The 21,640-nt window shown below is 45.8% G+C and overlaps 1 protein-coding gene across 2 annotated transcripts; it reads right to left on the reverse strand.

The window, feature by feature from the left end:
• Positions 1 to 1,374: 1,374 nt before the first annotated feature.
• On the reverse strand, positions 1,375 to 21,401 carry LOC142068245 (germ cell-less protein-like 1). 2 transcript variants are annotated; one of them, XM_075117532.1, is made up of 14 exons: positions 21,108 to 21,401; positions 20,472 to 20,595; positions 16,748 to 16,844; positions 15,825 to 15,922; positions 15,221 to 15,333; positions 14,403 to 14,468; positions 14,150 to 14,234; positions 13,827 to 13,917; positions 13,205 to 13,345; positions 8,527 to 8,596; positions 3,974 to 4,049; positions 2,933 to 3,000; positions 2,605 to 2,692; positions 1,375 to 1,893 (listed from the first exon to the last, which is right to left on the reverse strand). In XM_075117532.1, the coding sequence occupies exons 1-14, from the start codon at positions 21,287 to 21,289 to the stop codon at positions 1,765 to 1,767; spliced, it is 1,428 nt and encodes a 475-aa protein (XP_074973633.1). In that variant the 5' UTR covers positions 21,290 to 21,401; the 3' UTR covers positions 1,375 to 1,764. The 2 variants fall into 2 exon arrangements, with proteins under 2 accessions (XP_074973633.1, XP_074973632.1); XM_075117531.1 differs by having other exon boundaries at positions 2,933 to 3,078.
• Positions 21,402 to 21,640: the final 239 nt, after the last annotated feature.

Genomic DNA, 21,640 nt, shown 5'->3' on the forward strand with positions numbered 1-21,640 from the left:
GTGTGAGGACCCACTGTGGCCATGCACACCCTTGAGGTGGTTGGTCTCCTGGTTGTCATCTTGTGAGGCAGAAAAGGCACCTTTGTCACTGCTCTGGCTGGCCTGGCTTATTCCCCTGTTGGATGCAATGGCATTAGCACTGCCACCTTGGACCCCACCAGCCGAGTTCTTCAGCCTGTCTCTTTCCTCCAGTAAGAAGTACTGCTTTGTGGATTTAGGATGGCTTTTGTTTTGCTTGGTTGTTCCCATTAGGACGCATTTTCTTTGAACTCCTGGTCTTGTACTGGCACGTTCTCTGGCCACACAGGGAGCAGGAGAGCAGAGCCTTCCAGTGAGTCAGCTGCTACGCTGGAGACACTGATCTTCCTCCCTAGCAATTCGCTCCTCGTTGGTCTGTAGACAGGACTTTATTGTTACTTTTTTTTTTTTTTTAGGATAGATGTACCTATCTCTCTACAAGCAGCAAATTATTGATCCTTGCAAGAGTAATTTGCCTCTTCCCTTTTTGAAGTCAAAGGCCTTGTAGAGAGAAGGACCATATTCAGTCACCCAAGATGTATGAGGAACACCGGAGGTACACCGATCTCTGCCCCGGAAGCAATTTTTAGTAACTGACTGCAATTATATATAGGCTTCCTTATTTTTGTACTTTCCATACAGTGTAGTGCTCCACTCCCCTTTGCCACAATTGCTGCTCCCAGTCAGTGACAAATAAAATGGGGGGGGGTGGGGGAGAAAAACCAACCACCCCAGAAAATTCTGGGGGAAGCTGTGCCGTGTTTGGGTTTCTGTGCTCCCGTCACTCCTGCACTGAGCCACTCCTTCGCGATCCCTTAGCAAGGGCCCCTGCGCCACCGGCCCCATCCCAAATCCCTGATCCTGTCCTGGGAACAAGGACCAAAGCTGGGAAGGGATTTGTTTCTTTGCACTGACAGTCCCTCCACAGCCGGGAGGGCGAGGGAGGGCAACGTAGGACCAGGACACCCACAGATCAGGGGAACGAGTCGTTAATGTCTGCAAAAAATGATTCTCAAGATGAGTTTTGTGCAAGCTCTTGCTCCGTATCCCACATGCCCGTCGCATTGCAGGGTGGCGGTTCCCCAGCAGCCGGGGCACATGTGCGCAGGGGTGTGCGGGCCAGGGCTGCATCTGCACGCAGCAACGGCTTGTCCAGGTGAGCAGGGGCAGTGGGTGGCCCCGGGAGCCAGCGGGGTGCAAGGGCAGAGCAGGACCTGGTCCTGAACGGGAGGTGCTGAGCCCTCAGCACAACGCAGGAGCCCTGGGGTGGCTCAACCCAGCACCAAAGCTGGCATTACCGAAAAGCTGGGTATTTTAAAACATATAGAAAGAATGAATACAGTGTACCTCTTACACTTGACCACAAAAGAAACAGAATGCGGACCTGGTATTTACAGATCAATCATTTAAAAAAAAAAAACCAACCCACAAACAAATAAGACACTACAAAAACCACACGTCCTACAATGCGTGCTCAGAATCTGACAGGAAAGTTCGTAAGATGTCATTCACACAAACTCCCCCTGTCCCATTTGGCTCAGTTTTCACCCAGGAAAATAAAAAGTCTAACGTTTCTTAAACACGGAATGGCTACTGTCTGCAGGTGCAGAACAGAAATTAAAAACACATATGGGATAACTAGTTTTGGCCTACACAATTTCTGATGATCTTTTCAGATATGCATAGGAGTATACTAAGGCCATATATATATATAAAATATATAGATATATAATATATAAAGAGGTCTCAGGTTTCTGAGTTATCTGGCAGTGCCTCGCTGTCGGTTGTCTTCTCTGGCGATGTGTACAAAAAGTTACAGAAGATGTAGAGCGGGAAGGTCAGGAGGCTTCTGTCCAAATTCATCACTATCTGCTCCTGTAAAGCAAACACAGTGGACATTTGAGCATTTGCGTAGCAAGTGAGGCCATTACAGGGAAGTACATAAAAAAGCACCGAAACTGGTACTAACAGTCCTTCTATACATTTTAATTAATATGTATTAAAAAAGCAGAGATAAAAAAACCTCAAGACAGTAATTCACCTTCACCTTCAGCAGGTGTTTTGTAATATTAACACTGACAAGCTATTCTGAAATTGCTTACAACCCTTGCCCCAGGGCTGCCGACCCTTCTGCATCAGAGATAACAGAACCATGAGAAACGGCTGAGCAAACTTTACCTTCAAGCACATTGGAGATAAAGGGGGATTTTCTGCATTTGCAGGGAGAAAGTCTCTATGTACCCACCACCTACATATCACTGCTGATTAGCACTTAAGACACTTGATGATCAAGTCTTTCACATTCCTTACTGAATTCTGCTGTCACAGAGGGTGGAAATGGGCACATTCTCTTAATAAACTCCACTCCTCTCTGAGGCTTTTGTTTCTTTGTTTAACAGAGCAATGAATACCACCCTTGAACAACAGGCAGGGATTCTTTTAACTCTTCAGCTTACAACGCAACAGAGTCTTCAAACAAGCTCCAAGTTTGCCTCTAAATGAGCAGGAGCCTGATGGACATACTATTCAGATGGGTAATCTCACCAGTGCTGGAAGTCTGGGAAGGCAAGCAGTCTCTAAACATACCTGGTCCTTCTGAAAGGTTAGAATCTGATATCCTGTTGTTCTACTGAAAGTAACTTTCCCGCTGCTATCAAAAGAGGTTACACGTAACCTAGGGACACAACAACAGTTAAATTAGTTTCCCATAACGTAGTTTTTCCGGCACAAAGAGTTTGTCCCAAGGAGACAGAATGGCATTTTCAAACATAACTAACCTGGTGGCAACAAAATTTAATGCAACGGATGAGTTAAACTTGGATCCAAAAGAATGGATCCATCAGATAGAAAGACTTAGTTACAGTAGGAGATCTTAGCACACGCCACAGGCTCTGCCTCCTTGGTGATTATTTACCTGAAGGCTATGTTTCTCCGAGGCTGCAGACTGACTGATCCACTGCACGGCTGATCCAGCGTATTCCGCTTGAAAATGATGTAACCATTTGTATAAGTGACAAGAAGGTCAAAGCCAAAGTTGAACCCAGTCCACCGCCAGCAGTACTGAAGAGCACAAGTTAAAAAACACAGAAACAAACCAGCCCCTCTGAGCACTGGCCACAACACAAATGAGAAGTGCTGCTTCTCCAACAGCTCAAACTTGGGACCGGGATTCTCGGCTACAGAGATGTCTGGTGGATTCAAGGATCCTTGCCAACACCTCTTTGAGACATAAGACGCCCCGGTAGGCAACCACTCACTGTAGCGGCCAGCCTTTGCAGGCAGACGAGTACACGAGACAAGCTTCGCGTCAGCTGCCTTCCAAACATACGGAAATACATTTAACACAAGCGGATCTAAAATACTTCTGCGTCCTGGTACCTGCTGCTGTATGTCTGAGCAGCACTTAACTACACACCCCATTCGTGCCTAAAGTGCTCCTCAGAGTACAACAGCCTCATGTTAAGTGACTTCAGTGGGGAAGAAAATATTCGTGTCTCCTGTGCTCTCACAGGACCTGCTACCTAAAGACACACAGACGTACACGGAACACAGCGGGGTTCTGGCTGTGGCTGTTACGCAGTTTATCTGGAAAGCTTCCTTTTCCAGTTAAAAAGAAAAGGACATCAGTGATCAGAACTTTATTTTAACTGAATGTATTTTACACGTCTCCAATGATAAGTCATGGCTACATTCCCTCCTTTCATGCAACAGAGGTTTTTCCAAACACGGGCTTGCTTGCAGTGCCAGAGCACAATTAAGTCACTAACTCCTTATTCATCTCAAAGACAGCAAGCGTTTTCATCCTTCTAGGGAGAATAAAATAATTTCTTTAACGTAGCATCTCCGTTACCTCTTTTTGATGCAGTTTGACAATTAAGACCGACATGTTTTGAAAATACCTAGCACGTCTAAGACGTGTCAGCTGCGCACAGACGTAGCCACGTGCCGTACTTACATGGCCGCCCTCTGCAAGTTTTCGACCACACCTCATGCTGTTTCCTTCCAGTTCCTCTTTATTTATTTCCTGAGGCCTACAAAAAAAAAAAAGGGCATCTTTAAGGATACTTAAACAGCTTTGTACGGTACTTTAACGTGGAAGAGCTGAACAGACCCCAGTAAACCGGTCTGAGCACACAGCTGACCCTTCTCTGTGCCCAGGTTAGACTAGATGACCTGCCAGGGTCCCTTCCAACCCAAATCATCCCGTGAACATCCGACTACTCTACAAAACTGCAATATAAGCCTCGGCAGGTAGGACTTTTACCAGAGAACCTTTCCAGGTACAGATATAATAGCCGTTGCAATGACATGCATTCCCCAATCCTCCTAAAAGAACCAAGTCCATTTTAAACACGGTAGTCCCGACTTACTAGGCACAAACATCAACGAGTGCTGCTGCTGAGGAAGAGCTGCAGGACTCTGCAAAATAGCAGCGCTATGAAGCGGCACCCAGAGCGACACTCAAAGATTTCTCAAGCGGTTGGAGAAAAGTTTACCCCCAGCGACCACCAAGTGCCACGAGCTCTTGATTCTGGCATCCTACACCAATATGAACTTGTTTCACCCAACAGTTTCCACTGCTGCTTCGGCACATAGAGAAACCTTGCAGAGCCGGCATGAGTAAAATCAGGCCCAGTTTTCCAGAGGTATGTTACTCACTTAACTTTAGACACGATGACATCGTTAACCAAATAAGCAACCATTGCCAGAAAGTCTTCAAGTTACACTGAGGACAAACGCTTGAAGTGAGTAGCATAAATCGCAATGAAAGGCAACCCCCACCCCCACCCCCACGTTAAATTATGAACCCGCACTACCAAACAACACACTTCAAGCTCCACAAGCAAGAAGAAACGCTGCACCTCTTCTCTTCCTACTGTACAAACACTGCAAGAGCTTGTGGCCGTGCCTTTTACGAACAAGCTCGGTCTGTGGTCTTTTTGCCCCGTTTCTGTAAAAACCAGTCCTGGACGCTTAAGTATTTTATGATTAAGTTAAGCAAACACGCTAATCATGCTAACCAAACTCATCCAAGAACCTCCCACGTGCTTTCTACACACCTTCTAGCTGAACTGCTTACGTAGCTGACCCAAATTCAGTAATGGTGATAAAAGGTTCATTTCTGTTTAATTAGTGACAACTTTCACAAACATTAGTACATAATGTCAGAGAGACGGTAGCATTCCCCCCTCACAATTCCTCGAGCAGCCTCAGAAGATGCAAAACTTCCAGCTGTAACCGCTTACGCTGGCCTACCATGTGCTTAGCGAACAGTCAAGTTATCCTATTTCCTTCTTAAACACCGCCAAAGAGTCCATTAGAATAGAAACGACTCCAGTCATGGACTTGAAAGATCTCTCTCGCATCTGCCACAGAACACATGCTTAATTAAAAAAAGCAGTGATCCACTTTAGCACAACAAGTAAACCTTGAGCAGCTACAGTTCAAAGTCACAAACTCCAGTATTACACTAAAAAATTCCCAAATTCTGGAGTGAGGAAAATGTTTAGTCCTTTTAAATGCAAACTACATAAATGAGGAGAGAAACATTTTCTCCTCCTCTCTGAAGTTATCAAAAGAGCAAACCACATCACATGTTTCAAAGCAATGTAATTTCCATGCTGGCAGCCCTAGAATAAGCGGGTGCAATTACGCTCTGCTCCAGGTGGGATATGAAAATAGAGCCTTACTTCAGCTCACTGGGAGTCAGACCTCACATTTCGCTCGGCTTGACTGAGTTTGCATCCTTATCTCTAAGGAAAAAACGTGTTAAGATACTGATACAGGCAGTAAGTGCGAGAGCAAGGGCAGCAGATCTGGATCAAAGGATGGTCTTATAAAACCCTAATTCTTTTATTTCAGCTACCGGTTGGTCCAACATCCAAAATATTTGCTTTAATACAAAGGAACAGTTTCATGTCTTCCCTTCTAAGACATGAGTTACGGACCACAGGCATCTCACTGCAGGGTGGCAGTACGGCTTGCTAGTAGAAGACAGAGAAGTGGTCTCAGGATTTCAAACATCATCTCAGAGATTGCATGCTGTGGACTAGCGACAGAACAATTGAACTGCACACGACTCCAGGGAAGCCCTCCGTGCACGCATGTGCGTGCACCCCCCATCTCCCTCCCACATGACTCCAGAGAACACCCTGTTCAGAGACAATCAGTCCATTATTGACTACAAAACAAACAGCAACCTGGATGCCACCTTGAACCATTAAGCTTGTAAACTACCAAAGTCAGAAGCAAAAACATATTGAGAAGAAACACTACATCTCACCCACTAATAAGTGGGCCATTGCCATCAGCGAAAGACCTTGGCAATAAATGCCATAATAAGAGATTCAGGTGGATGTCTACTGTTCAGTAAACTTTCTCTGCCTCAGATTTTTCACTTCTAGCTGTGTTTAAAAAAAAATAATCCCATACTAAAGAAAACTAGACAAGCAAAGAAAAACATGGAAAAATACTCTGCTCCTTCCAAGAGTCACTGAAAGCATCAGCCCTGGAGTTGAACATGCAAGTTGCTCATTTTAAAAGCTGGTATGATCCCCATCATCTGCACTTCAGTTTTGTATGAGAGCTTGCTTTTTCAGAAGCAGGTGTATCTAACGGCTGACAGTTAAAACACTCTCCCTGCATTACAGTGAGTTACCAAAAGACATCAAAAATAAGCAAATACCAAGTCTTATCCTGAATAAGAACTCTGATGACTATGTTAATACTTGCTTTCATGCTAATTGTGGTTCCCATATGAGCTAGATGGTAATGCGCACTGTACATTCGCCTACTGTTAGATACATCCATGACTGCATTACAAGAAAAGTCTTCCCAAGCAAACAACAGTCCCAGAAACAAGCTATGACCACCCGACATTAATCTTTAGGAGCTGAAATGACGACATTCATAATGACGTACTTTACCTCTTCCGTTTTCTGGAGCACTGCTATTGACAGAGAGAACCGCTTCTTAAAGATCCTCTTAAGGCCAAAGTCAGAGTTTTGGGCATTTTTAACACTCTTACATAACACCAAAAGGAAGCGATTAAGGAAATATTTCCTATATAATACACAATTAAGCCACGGAAGCCACTGCCACGGGGTGTTGGGGCTAAAGCGTAAGCTGTTTCAAGACAGAGCTATGAGTACTTAAGAATAGGTCTATTGGTGGTTGGTCGTTCACTAACAATCCAGTCAAAACCTCCGGGTGGAAAATCCTGAACCACTCGCTGCCACAGAAGTACATCAAGAGAACACTCACTCTTCACTTCAAAAGGCAGGTGGGAGATCTGTAACTCTACCGCTGAACGCTGCCACAGACTGCACGGCCTTTGGTTCAAGTCAGGCTCAATGCAATGTAGCAAAACCAAGCAGAAGGGAACAGTTTGTGGTCACACGAATACATGTCACATCTGTTAAATCACCATGCCTCGCTGCCCAAGCCACCACTGACGATCCTTGTGAGGCACAGGCTGAAGAAACCCAACTACACGTTATGCGCACAGATGCCAGTCAGGGTGTTCCACTAAGCACAGCTACCTGTACATCTCTGAAAGGGCACAGAAACATAGCAGTCGTCATGGCATTTCCTCAAGGGCGGTGCAATGCTGTGATGGTGCAGCCCCCCCACCCCTCTGAGATCCCAGGGTGAGCCCTATTGTGTTGTTATCTTGGTCACAACGACCTGGGCCTCAGGCAATCTCTGACCACACCTGGGCCATCTGCCCCGACCTGCGTACCAGAATTGTGGCCAGAATGTAAAATATTGACCAAAGCCAATCATCTCGATCCTATAAATAGTGATCCAAGACGGAGACCTTTTGAGCTCTCCTGCACCGCAGCCGGCCACGTGACCCTGTATCTCCTGTGGGCTGGGACGCCTCTCAGGGTAGGTTTTGCAAGGATGGAGGGATCTTCTGTTGACGTTTTTGCAAGGACTCAAAGGCCTGATTTTGCGAGGTTCACCGGCCGTGCGCCGATGAATATCAGCACAAAAATGTGAGTAATTCATGAAACTCACAAAAAGATAATTTTTACTCACAGGTTAACCTGTTTGTGTGCAGTGTGAATATATGTATTATCTCTGTTCACATAAACCATTGACCAAGTCTGAGACTAAGATTGGACCTAGCCGCACCTAGGCTCCTCACTGAAAGGAGTTTAGAAAGCAAGGGCATCTCTTCTGAACCTTGTGACTCAATGGGAGGGTCCTGCTTATCCCCTGCATCCACGATCCCTCTGTGAACCATTCTAACTTGAGCATAACTGAATTTTCCTTTGTGCACTTCTTCTAGGCAAGTAATGGAGTGACCCTTCCCATTCTCGAATGTTTAACTAAGTCACTATATTGAATTCAAAAAAGTCCACCACATTGCTGTTTTCAGTTGGCTGATGCTGTTAAGAACCATACAACCTAGAACTCCAAAAGTTAATCTTGTCAGAATTTATATGAGAGGAAATTTTCTAGTTTAAGAAAGAAAGAAAGGAAAGCCTGTAATATACCTACCCAATATCATTGCCTTGTTCTGCTCTGAGCACGGCAAGCCACTGCTGTTTGTAAACAGAGGACAGCCATTCTAAAATTGAAAAACAACAAGAACAAAAAAATAAGCTTGGTGTCGTCTTTGGAGCCGGGAATGGGGGTGTTCATAGGCACTTGAAATATAGAAATAAAATCACATTGCAATAATAAGGTTACACTTATTAACTGGACAGCCTGTGCAAACCCACCACCTGATAACGCGCGTGTGTGATTCAGCTCCAGGCCGCAGGTACAGAAGAGGCAGTTCAGATAAATATCAACTGCTAACACTGAGTAACTCAGGACTATTTTCATCTTATCAAGCATCCACGGTTGCCAGAAGTGATGCAACTCAACATGTTTTCTCAGTGCGCTAAGTTCTGTTCAGCCAAGGAGCTGGGTAACAAGCTCTTGGGAGCAGATGCCACTCTCTGAATCCCCAACAGAATTCTACACAAGTTAAACAAGAGGAAAACAGAATCAAAAGATAAAGGAAACAGTGCCTTATCACAGGTATGGTAAAAACAAACAGAACAGCTGTCCCCTACTAGCAATAAACATAAGCCATGTCTTCCTCTGAGAACACCAGGAAGATGGTACGGAGAGCTACCGAGGTGATCAGGGGGCTGGAGCATCTCCCTTGTGAGGAAAGGCTGACACACTTGTGCTGGTTCAGCCTGGAGAAGAGAAGACTGAGGGGGGATTTCATAAATACCTATAAGTATTTAAAGGGCGGGTGTCAGGAGGATGGGCCAGGCTCTTTTCAATAGTGCCCAATGCCAGGCCAAGGGGCAACGGGCACAAGCTGGAACACGGGAGGTTCCACCTGAACATGAGGACAAACCCCTTCCCTGTGCAGGTGCCAGAGCAGGGGCACAGGCTGCCCAGAGAGGCTGTGGGGTCCCTTCCCTGGAGACATTCACCCCCCGCCTGGACGCGGCCCTGTGCCCCTGCTCTGGGGGTGCCTGCTCCAGCAGGGGTGGGACGGGGTGAGCTCCAGAGGGCTCTTCCAACCCCCACCAGTCTGTGATTCTGCGAAGGTTCTGTCAGCTGCATTAATTTAACAGCTGCAACCAAGAGATACAGCAGAACAAAACCTAACAGCTGCTAAGGCAGTTACGCAGAAGGGATCAGAAGCAGCCAAAAGCCCAGCACGTAAGTTCTTTTCAGTCAAGCTAATGAACAGCGGCAAGTCCACAAGGTCTCAGATGAGAACAAACTCTAGGGAGGAATGGACTGGGATGGCAGGAGCGGCGAGAACCACTGTTAGCAGGAAAACAAAACAGGTTGGTTGTTGCTGAGGGTGACAGAAGGGTGAGATCACAGTGCTGAGATTGCCTTCGGAGTCCCAGATTCAAAACATAAAACCAGCCCTTGCCCTACTGACTCCCGAGTTAAGATTCAGGCTGTGATAGGACCAAAATGGGAATTCACCAGAGTGCAACAGAAACCATTACAATGATTTAAGGAAAAGTGCACAGGGGAGGAACAGAGAATGGATGTGCTAGGAGGAAAAAGAAACAAAAAAAAAAAACAATCAGGAGACAGAGCATCTTCACTATTTTTGTATATGAACCTATGTCATACGCCATATTTCAACTGTAGTTCATCTGTTAATCTGTAAAGGTTAAGAGGAAAAATACTGCTCAGGAAGTGTTACACCATTTCTTTCAACTCTTCAACATGGTCGCCTTCTTTATACCTCCCTGAGAACTATTTCATCTAGAATAATCTAAAAGGCTTACACCACAATACAAACTACCCAGCAATTTCCATGTTTCAAGGCTCTCTTGGGTACGATGCAATCACCTCAGACACTGGATGCTGGCAGCATCAGTTCAAAAGGGCACCACCAATATTTATCCAAGCCTCCTTTTAAAGGACGAGCAAAAGTTCCTGATCTTAACACAGCTTTTGGCTACACACCACCACCAACAGATTACAAGGGCCATCCAGTATTAACCTCTTCACTTACACTTCATTACACCTGTAGAGGTCTCCACATCACGCTGCTCTTCCCTCCCTGCTCTCCCAGTTCCCTTGGAATTCAAGTTTGGGGTTTTTTTCCTTTTTTTTTAAATTCATTATCAGTGGTAGAGCACATTCTTTTTCAATAAGCACAGGCAAACCAGCCTCAAAGTTGCAATTAATCTCGTAACAATTTAAGAACATTCTTCCTCTGACGTATGTAGGCAGAAGGCTGATGGGTTTGAGCACAGACACAAAATCTGTCCACTGAAGAACACTAAGAAAAGGCTGCCTGTTGCAGTTCTGGTAAGCGATAACAAACAGCAACGTTAAGAGAAGGAAACCAAGCGCAGTACTGGCAAATGTCTGGTTTGCAACATCTTATTCACATGCTGACACAGCCACTTCACATGAAAATAATCCATAGTTCTCCTCTGTCATCTTTCAATTAAGGATCTAAAGGGTCACTCACCCACAGTTACCTTATTTTTTAATACAGAATGAAGATGCCTTTGCACTATGATTACCATCTGCACCAATGTTAATCGCCAGATGGATTATACTGACTTTATACATCACTTAAGCATATAAAATACCACCTATCCACGATCGGATCTGTTCTTCTAGGATTTACGCATAGTATAAACTGTTATCACTTGCTCGAGGTCAAACCCTGCCCCATCTACCAGTCATAACCGACCAAACCATTCACCCAAGCTCCACCTCAGCTCGACACAGCGGTCTACGACACACTGCCTCCACCTGCTGTTCGAAGGACACTTTTAAATAGACGTTGTGAGCACAGGATAACCGAGTTCCTTCGTATTTGACTTTGCCAGATCTAGTGAGGAAGACAGTCTCTTCTCCGTCTATGAAGGTATTAATCGAAGCCAGAAGCGAGAGCAGGGAAAGCCAGTGCATTTCAGCAGTGGTAACGGTTCACTTTCACTCAAGAGAGGGACAGATTTCTAGGGAGGGAAGGACCCTACTCCCTCCCCTCAGCTACCCCCTATCAGAAAGTCCTAATTCAGCTTCTGATAGCGGCATTCTTTGAACATTTCAAAGTGTGAGAAAGAGGTGCTCAGCGTTATTCAGACATTCAGCTACAAAAAGCTGAATTCAGCTACAAAAAAAACATTATTTCTAGCAGAGACAGGATACGGCAGCACAAGGAAGGCAAACTAAAGTAACACTCACTACATCACCTTAATGGCAAGGCAAGTGTTTTAAAAGCATCTAACAGTTTGACCAGGCTAGCAGGCTTCAAGAGAAATATCCCGACAAGTCTCCTCTGATATTGGACCATTATTGTGTTGACATCTATGGCAGCATGAAGGAAAAAGCCAATGTGAGATGGAAAAAAAAAATTTAATTTTAGAGGAAGGCAGCGGTGTAACTCAAGGACAGGTTAAAGAGTTATGTATGGCAAGAGCCCAAAGCGACCCCGAAGGCTACAAGTACAGACAGATGGCAAGAACACAGTTGTCAAGAAGTTGCAAATAAGAGTGATGAACAGATCAATAAAAGCAGTCTTAATTCACATTTGGCAATTACATTGCTAAACGGACATCGCAGGGACACGGACGGATGGATAGTTGTGCTGGGGACAGATATAGAAAAAAGAATCAATGCTGTGTACATGAGAGCTAGGGAAAAAAACTGTCAGAGAGTCAAGATGCAAAATTCAATGCTAAGATTCAACTACAATAAGGAAAGACCAAACAGAGTGAAATATGGAGCTAGGACACCAGGAGCCAGATCCAGAGGCAGAGCAGGGGAAGTCCAAACGCTGTTACAATGAGCACAACTCACTCTGGGGAGGGGAAAAATAAATAATAATATATAAATAAAAACAAAAAGGAAAAAGGAGGAGGGGCAGGTGTTTCACATGATAAAAGATATGAACGATGGTGGAAAAACACTTCCAAGTGAGAGCCCAACGGGGTTACTCATCTCCAGTTTCACTCATCTCTCAGCAGCCAAGTTTACACAGCTTCCAAGCAAAGAACAAAGCAAAGATGAGAATGCGGCTTCCTATCTTTCAGTGATACTGTAACATTAATAGCAGTGATCTATAACACATTAAATGGCATTTCACTCTATGGGCTTCAAAAAAGCACCAGGACCTAGGAGGAGGATGTATGCAAAATGCAAATAAAAGGACAAGAGCAGAATACGTCATTATCCCATCTCCTCCAAAAACACCTGAAATACCTGTCAGTAAATAATGCTTGTCTTTGAGGAGGGGAGACGAGTTCACAGCACCTTGTGCTTTTGGTTTTCATTTTCAGGTATTACTCCAAATCCCAGCAATTACTACCCAGCTCTTTGTACAAAGATAATGGCTACAAAACAGTTGAGTCGCAGCAAATTTTGCTCTCTCAGCAGTTTTTTTGCATGCCTGGGACTCAGGGGTCATTTAAACACAGATAACCTACCATGTACTGATTATAAAGTATTTTGATAAACTGACTGATCAACAAACGCTTAACACACCTACGTGTCTGTCTTTTAAGACTTTCATGCATGTAAATTTAATGTTCAACTTCTGCTGAATCTTCAGCCGCAATTCAGACATTGGAGATAAACACGTAAGTGATAAGACCAGCAAATACACCTCGATCTTCCCAATGACTCTATCACAGGCCAGGCTAGGAAAGGCACACAGAACTCGATCAGCTGAGTACTCGCTCACCTGAGGGCATTAGGGAATCTCTCTCAATAATTCTGGCTGATGCCAAGTCACTGATGATATACTGTAATCTCAAGTGTGTGAACACCGGCAGGAACGCATTCCCCTGTTCCGATTCCAGGAAGGCAACGTCATCCTCAAAATCTGCAAGACGGAGCACTGGTATTACAAGTTGGTTTTCTAAATATTTTCCAGAGCGTATTTGTATTTGACATTGAGGTTTACTTTATTAAGCACAGAAAGTTTTTATGGACGAGCAAACCATCTTTTGGAGCTAAACCCAAGAAATTACTTACACTCAAACCCTTTTGGCAGAACTGTTAGACCAAACTTTTCCTCTTTGGAAACACACACGTGCCTTCTAGCGAGAAGGCAACAAAAGCTTATCCTAACTGAACAATAGCAAAAGCAACGAAGCAAAACTAGCGACCATGTCTGCTCACTTGAAACATGTGGACAAAACAGTGAAAAGGCTATCGGTGCTGAGAACCTGATCCCGGGGACTGCTGGCAGAGGCCAGCCTTCCCAGAGAGAAGAGGAGAAAGTTGGGAAGTGGAGGAAGACTATCGTATTTTACCTCTGACCAGCCTCTTCCACAACCCAAGGCCATGCCAATTAATCCTACCTCTCCTGCGCCTGGCAAACCATGCATCAGCTTCGGTTAAGAGTTGTTTCAAAGACCCATTCCAAGTAGGCACTAGCTGGAGGAACATCCACTAGGGAAAATAAACAAACTCTAGTGAGTTAATTGAAGAAGTCTTCAAAACAGTAATACATGTGTTATTAACAGCGCTTTTTCATAATGCATTAATTCCTGCAAAGATTCTGATACTCTCTTAAATGCTTCCAGGAAATACCAAAGAGGTTAAAATTCTCATTGTGCTACAAATCAGCTGCTACTCTGGAGTTCAACTTCATAAAGCCCCAGCCCAACCCTTCGCCAAGTACCTTTTTGAGAGCGGTGTACACATCCATTTCCACTTGCACTACAAGTAGGTCAGAAGAACTAATCAGCTGTTTCATGAGGTTTATGCTGAAAAAAGACAAGTCATCAAAGAATTCTGCGAGACATACAGACAAAACCAAGAAAGCAAGCTAGGTAACAAGCAACCGTCAATAGCCTAGAAAGTCGTGTTGAGCGAGCTGCACGCTTTGGAAGAAACTGTACTTCACCACTGACAGTTAACTGACGCCTGAATACCTGAGGTCTTTGAAGAGCGCCACACTCTGGTGAGGCATCAGGTTATTCAAGAGCCATTCCAGGCACCTAGATTAAAAGCAAGGAATTAGTACCTTCCTTTTTTTCTTACATATCTCGACATTCAAGCAACAGTTGCTCAGGCTCACAAAGCCTGCTTATGTACCGCGTGATTCTGAAATACTGCTTTAACGTGCCCAAGACATGAATGCATAAAAGTATGAAGGGGAGTTCTTTCAAAAACATGAACTTTACCATAACACTTTCCAAAATTTTCTGTAACTCTTGAAGTTGCATTTAGTGTCTCTCAGGGAAGAGTGAAAGCTATATTCCTAGTACTGTTAATGCCACAAAAAGCCCTGAGAACACACTAATTCTCAGCAGAAGGAAGCAGCTAGCACTAACCTCAGCATTCTGCTCCAAAATGTCTAATTACCCCTCCTAATTAAGATAAACTCAAGCTCAAGTTCTGAATATTAAAGCAGCTTTGAGATAAAAGAGTCAATGATGGCAAGTATTGTTTCACTGTCACGCTGAAGACCAAATATATTGTCTTTACTAGTGTACGTTAGTAATTAATTCATTCACAGCACAGGCCGATCAATCGACCAGAATCTACACCAAATTTAAGGTAACTGGTTATAGTAGAAACCTGAAAACTAAACAGAACAAGCAGAGCCCAAGCCAGATACCTTTAAAAAACAAAATTAAAAACCAAACAACAAAAAAACTACCAACCTAACTGGGCATTATCTCACCATTCATAAATTCACACTTCTAATTAGCAATGTACAAAGCAGCTCAGAGAAAGTAATTCTTACTTTTTCTTCACAGAGTCTAACCCATATGTTGCCGCTGAATTGTAATAACCACACACAGTTTCTGCATTAATGGTTTCCTTCATTGTTTCACCACATTGCTGGATTAAGTCATCCTGCAGGGAAGAAAAAACCCACAAATATTCAAAGTTTTTATTTCCTAACTGAGGTTTCAAAGATTGTGCAGTTCATACAAGTTTTCATGCCTGAACAATTACCAAAGTCACACGTGCTACAGTGACCTCTGCTACTCTATCCAGAACACTTAAACCAATCAATGTTCCTCAGAAAAACAGCTTTTTCTTAAGGATATATCACGTGAAAGAAAAGCTTAATGAATACTGTCAGGGTAGAACAAAGGAGCTGTTAAAACATATTTTAGCCTACTTCTAGATATAATGCTCAAAATGGCGCTTAACATTACAACTGAATCTAAGCCATGCTATTTTGAAATAGAACCACTGTGTTACGTTTGGGGCTTTTTCCCACTTTGTACGAAAAGATTATTTATCTCTCCAGGTGAAACAATACGTGTGCGTGACTATGTTACGAACAGTTACCTTTAGCTGAAAAGAAAGCATAAAAATATTGCACATTTATTACTTACAAGCTGCAGCATGCAGGCTGCTGCTAAAAGGGCAACGACTCGACTGGGTTTTATTAATACATCGTCTCTGTACAGCGAGCCAAAAGCCACCTGTAGAGCTGAAAAGAGTACAAGTGTCAAACTAAGACAGGACATACGAGCTCGGATAACTAAAAGAATCCTTAAATATAACCAAACCACTGCAACTCACACATTCTCTTCACTCCTGCTTGCTCAGGATAAAAAACTGGTATTTACCACCTCAAGCACACGCACATAAACAGAATACACAAAACATGGCAGTCACCGATGAAATACAGCCCCTTGCACCATTTAAACAAAATATTCATCTTAAAACAGCCACCAAGGCACGCCACAGGGCCAGGTGCAGGACAGTAAAACTAGGTAAAAAGAAGAGAAACCTCATGCTCCTCCTCTGCAACTCATCACTAGTGTAACATTGAGATACTGCTGTGATGCTACAAATTTCTCTGTAATTCTTCTGAAAAACAAAACTCACAGTTCACTCCACAGTGCTTGGAACCATAGCAAAGCTTTCTGCCAACTCACATCGGTCCCCCGCGAGCCCCCCCCTCGGCAGCTTTTCAAGACCAGACAGATGAAGATGTGATCCACACTCCAACATTCGGATCTCCACAACAGTTGCACATATTGATCCCAAGAGCCCCAATGCCAAAACAACAGTACAAGCAGTTGCTTTCCAGCTGTGCTTCCCAGCTCAGAGGTACAAAAGTTAATTCAACTCTACTGGTGACCCGAGTTAAGCTCAGAACTGAATGAGCACAGAACTCATTCTTTCAAGTTTCTTGTTTACTCGTTTGAAGATTATCCTTAAAAATTTTTTTTTTCCAGTTAATTTTCTGTCAGGTTCAGCTTGAACGCTGAAGGTAGAAGTTATGTTAAAATAAAAGGTTCCCACTTACCTTCTGTATCAATGTTTGGGTCAGGAATCTCCAACTCTATGATGTTCATGCTAGATTCTTTCCAAGCTCCACTGAACATACTGGAAAAGTAGCCTGACTACATGAGGGAAGAGGAGAGAAAAAGAACTCAAGTAAGACACTTAATGTAAATTAAAACTCTCAAAAGCAGCACACGGAACAAAAAAAAATCATTAATATTTACCTTCATGCAGAACAAAATTTATGAAGGGAACTTTTCATAATGCAAACCACTCTGACCTACTCAAGAAAGGACTAACTATAGTTGCTCTATTTCTGAAAGGGAAAATGCGTCTAGGACATTTGGACTACGTGTCTGCAATCAGAGTGAAGAAAGAGCTTTCAAGGGCCACAAAAGCCACACAAACTCTTTTCCTACAAACCACACCACCAATGGGGATATAACCAGTCCAAGAATTAAGTCCTTAATGTTACCGGTGGACAACAAATCCTCCAGGCATCGCGGAATGCCTGTTTAGCTACTGGGGGGCTGGAGGGAAGAAAAGCATGCAAGACATACAAATTAATGTACAAGGTTGTAAGTCTCATACCAAGGACACATGCACATACACCACTTATGGAAATATACCTTTTCTTATAAAGTGTAAGGCATATAAAACTAGAATTTGATAGGTTTCCGTCCAAATGAAGTGAAATATACTGCTCTACTAGGATTCATGATTTTCCTTCTCAGCAGCAGATGTGCCCATTATGAGGTGCTATCACTCACTGAAGTTTACCTGAGAGATCAAAAAAATAAAGTCTATTTGTACAGCACCGTATGCCCTGACCTCTTAACTCAGCATTTCAACTCAGGGCAGCACATAACATGAAATCCAATTCTGATTTTATTTCATTACATAAATATTTCCATACCTTTGGCATATCCCCTAACTACGATGCCATACAACATGCTACTCTAAAACCAGGACCTCAGTCATCTTGCCGATCCTCAGGAGGCTACCTTAGCTTTGCCATGTAGGCCAACTCCTCAGTTTCAGGAGAATTTATCATTTTAGTAACCAGTATCAGAGAAAATGAAACCCTCCATTTCTCAGACCTGCCACTCACAGGTAGAGCAGCACCTTGCTGTCATTTATCAAACTAAATGCAGTAGCTTGAGAGACTAGGGAAACAGAAACACACATCCTGAGAGAGGATGCTCAACAAGGCAGAGGAGTCGTGATTTCATTGACAGCAAGCTATTTTTAACACTCACAAATATTTTACCTTGAGAAACACCACTCCAACGACAGAGCATAAATTGAAATAGAAACCTGACTTAGGAGAACAGTTAACTTCACCACAAAACTTCATCTCACAAGAACATCGCTTGTACAATGACACCTCTACAGACCAAAACTGCAATTTTCAGAGTCTGTTCAAAAGCATCCACAGAAGCTATTTAATAGTCAATTTTAGTCGTGCACCCACACTAAGTTTTAAGGGCTAGCTTCACAAACTTGAGACGGAGCAGCAGCACAATCACATCCATGATTAAAAGCATTGTCGCCAACAACAGCCTAAGGACAAACCACCAAAGTGCCCACCCTGTTTATGCTGCACAACGTTAAGTCTGACTGTCCAACCCACTTATACCCTGCCTCAGTTTTACAAAGTTAAAAGCAAGCAGACAATTAAAGCTGTGTCTGCCAGCTGTCCCCCTGGTCAAACACTCCCACTGCTCTATCCAGAGGTGGCTGCCTATGATCAACCTTGGGCTATATGCAAGTGACTTTTCTGCCTGTGTTTTACACGCTTCAAAAGGTTCTGATGCACGCAAAAGGCTTTTTCCTACAAGAAAGCAATGAAACATGACCTAGACAGGCTGGAGAGCTGTACCCAGGGGAACCTCATGGAATTCAGCAAGAGCAAGCGCAAGGTCCTGCCCCTGGGGAGAAACAACCCCCTGCACCAGCACAGGCTGGGGGTGACCTGCTGGAGAGCGGCTCTGCTGAGAAGGCCCTGGCAGTGCTGTGGGGCAGCGAGGTAACCCTGAGCCAGCATCGTGCCCTTGGGGCCACGAAGGCCAACGGTGTCCTGGGCTGCATTCAAAGGAGCATGGCCAGGGCAAGGAGGTTGTTGTCCCCCTCTGCTCTGCCCCAGTGAGGCCACATCTGGAGTGCTGCGTCCAGTTCTGGGCCCCCTAGTTTAAGAAGGACAGGGAACTGCTTGAGCAAGTCCAGAGGAGAGCTACCAAGGAGCTGGAACATCTCCCTTGTGAGGAAAGGCTGACACACTTGTGCTGGTTCAGCCTGGAGAAGAGAAGGCTGAGGGGGGATCTCATCAATGCTTATAAATATCTAAAGGGTGGGTGTCAGGATGATGGGACTAGGCTCTTTCAGTGGTGCCCAATGACAGGCCAAGGGGCAACAGGCACAAGCTGGAACACGGGAAGTTCCACCTGAGCATGAGGACAAACCCCTTCCCTGTGTGGGTGCCAGAGAAGTGGCACAGGCTGCCCAGAGAGGCTGTGGGGTCCCTTGCCTGGAGACATTCACACCCCGCCTGGACACGGCCCTGTGCCCCCTGCTCTGAGGGTGCCTGCTCAAGCAGGGGTTTGGACGGGATGATCTCCAGAAGTCCCTTCCAACCCCTATCGTCCTGTGATTCTGTGAAATTTCCCTCGCTGTGGCCAATGCAAGCAATTGCTGTACCTATACTGGAAACATGGCTTTAACACTACAACAACAAAAATCAAGAATTCACTTCTACCATCCCTTCTTACACCAGAGAAGCTGCATTCAACCTGCTGAGCATCTGCCAGTGCCATCTTCACCTCGTAACAGATAAAACCATTTTGTGTTTCACTACAGCTAACACAGAAGCGCACACATTTTCAGGTGTAGTACCTGATGTTACTTTCTCTTCTCGCTTCAAATACATTGCTTTCCAGGTTAGACTCCCATGTTAAAGGTAACGGCACAACTGAATGAAACGTTTCAAGACAAAGCCATGGTTTCTCCCCACTTCTGTCACAGGAAAAGTAATAAAAGAGAACAGACAGTAAAGATAACAGCACTCTTCACTCCCAAAGCGCAAGACGTCACACAAAGAATTTCACCCTAACACGAGCCCAAAATAAAACGCTTGTAAGAAATGGCATCTTTTTTGTAGGTACGCACTAGGATTTATTCCTTTCAGAGCTTCTGTGCAAGGAAGCAGCCAGCAAGCCTTCGTCCTTGGATGCACAACAGATACAGAGACCCAGCACCAGCAACTTCCCTTCAGGTTCCTACCCTTGAGTCCCAATGAACACTAAAGTTGGACTGGGTCAGCAAGTGCTGTACAGGTCCACTCCGGAAGCGCTTTCCTTGCTCTGCAATAATATTAACATCGCAGGAGACTCTCAGCCATTTGTTTAGCAAACAAGAACCTGTCCTCCGGACACCAAAAGACAGTTTTCAGGACTGTTTTCACAAAGGATGTGCCAAGGTTAAGATGATGAGATTAAAACAAAATTAAGTTGCAAGGGACAGAAACAAAGAAACTTTTCAAACACGAAGCTACAGCTACGCTTCCTAACGTTACTATCAAAGGCACAAGGCATGTTGTGTAACTGCTTGCATCCACAGCAAGAGTGGTAAGTCAGAAATGTAAGGGGAAGAAAAGGAAAGGAAAAAGTCTTGAGTCACGCTTACCATCTACCAGACATTCTTTCATCACAAATACAGTTTCTCTTGCGAGGAAGAAAGGAGCCGCTTACCTGGCACAAATAGATCTTATGCAAGTTCCACTCCTCTCCCAGAGCACAAATTTTGACATCGCTGTTCTCCCCATTCACAAACAGAGTCTGATAAATATACTTAGAAGTGCTTTTCAGCTGTTTCCTATGCAAAAAGGCAAACAGAGACACACTCCTTCAAATTTGTCTGTTACAGAGGCAGCACCAGGTACCGGAAAGGGCTTTTTTCCTCCCCATGAGGGACCAGCCTCCCCCCCGCCGTTGCTCACCTCCCCTCTCTTGTTCACTGCAGCAGCTGCTGCTGGGACCTTTCCGAAGCAGACAAGAAACTCCCCCCTGGCCCCGGCCCCCCACCAACCTCACAGCGACAGCCCTTCCCCTCCGCCCCTCCCTTTCCCGCACAAGACCCCGAAGACCGGGCTCGGCCCTCGAGCGCCCCAGGCCCTGCCCGCACAGCCCCTCACTCGCCCCCGGCCTCGCCGGGCCCCTCCGCCCCCCACGGCCCCTCCTGCCCGCCGTGCCACCTCAGGGCCAGCGCGACCGCCGCCAGCCCCGCAGCCCCTTCCCGCCACCCGCCCCTGACAGAGCCGCGTCCGCGGCCCGGAGCCCCCTCGGAGGCGGCCACCGCCGGCCCCGCAGCCGCGGGGCAGCCCGGACCTGCGGGGGGTGGTGAGGAGCCGCTCCTCCCGCTCGGCCTCGCCGTCGCTCTCGCTGTCGCCGGGGCCCTCAGCCCCGCCGCGCTTCCTCTTGGCGCCTCGGCCGCCGCCGGCCCCGGCCGCCTCACGGCCGCGCGGGAGGCCGCCCCGCCGCCTCAGCAGCCGGCTGCTCAGCGAGCCCATCGCCGCCCCGCCGCCGCCGCCTCTTCATGAGGCCGCCCGGAGAGGAGCGAGACCGGCGGCGCCTCAGGAACAGCCGCTACCGGCCGTCGGCACCCCACCTGTGCGCCTGCGCGGGGAGGGGAGCGCCGCGCGTGCGCCGGCGGGGAGGGCCGCGCGTGGCGCGGCCGCGGCGGGTGCCGCGGCTTCCCACACCGCGGCGGGAGGGCGCGATCGTGCGGGCGCGGTAACGCAGGCGGGTGCCAGCGGCGCCATCCCAGCTCCGTCCCGGCGGCGGGGAGCGAGGGGAACCGTCCGCGTCACGGAGCTGGAGTGGAAGCAGCCGCGGCAACGTGGCTGCAGCAGCTGGGGGTG

This window comes from Phalacrocorax aristotelis, chromosome 24 (assembly GCF_949628215.1).
Source record: "Phalacrocorax aristotelis chromosome 24, bGulAri2.1, whole genome shotgun sequence".
Lineage (NCBI taxonomy): Eukaryota > Metazoa > Chordata > Aves > Suliformes > Phalacrocoracidae > Phalacrocorax > Phalacrocorax aristotelis.

Bases quoted from the DNA above. Each gene is read 5' to 3' on its own strand.
- LOC142068245 (XM_075117531.1), bottom strand. From the start codon at position 21,289: ATGGGCTCGCTGAGCAGCCGGCTGCTGAGGCGGCGGGGCGGCCTCCCG. The intron at 13,346-13,826 runs GTAGGATTAATT...TCCGTCTTGCAG, and splicing joins GTTTGCCAGGCGCAGGAGAG to ATTTTGAGGATGACGTTGCC. The intron at 8,597-13,204 runs GTGAGCGAGTAC...TTTCAATTTTAG, and splicing joins AGATTCCCTAATGCCCTCAG to AATGGCTGTCCTCTGTTTAC.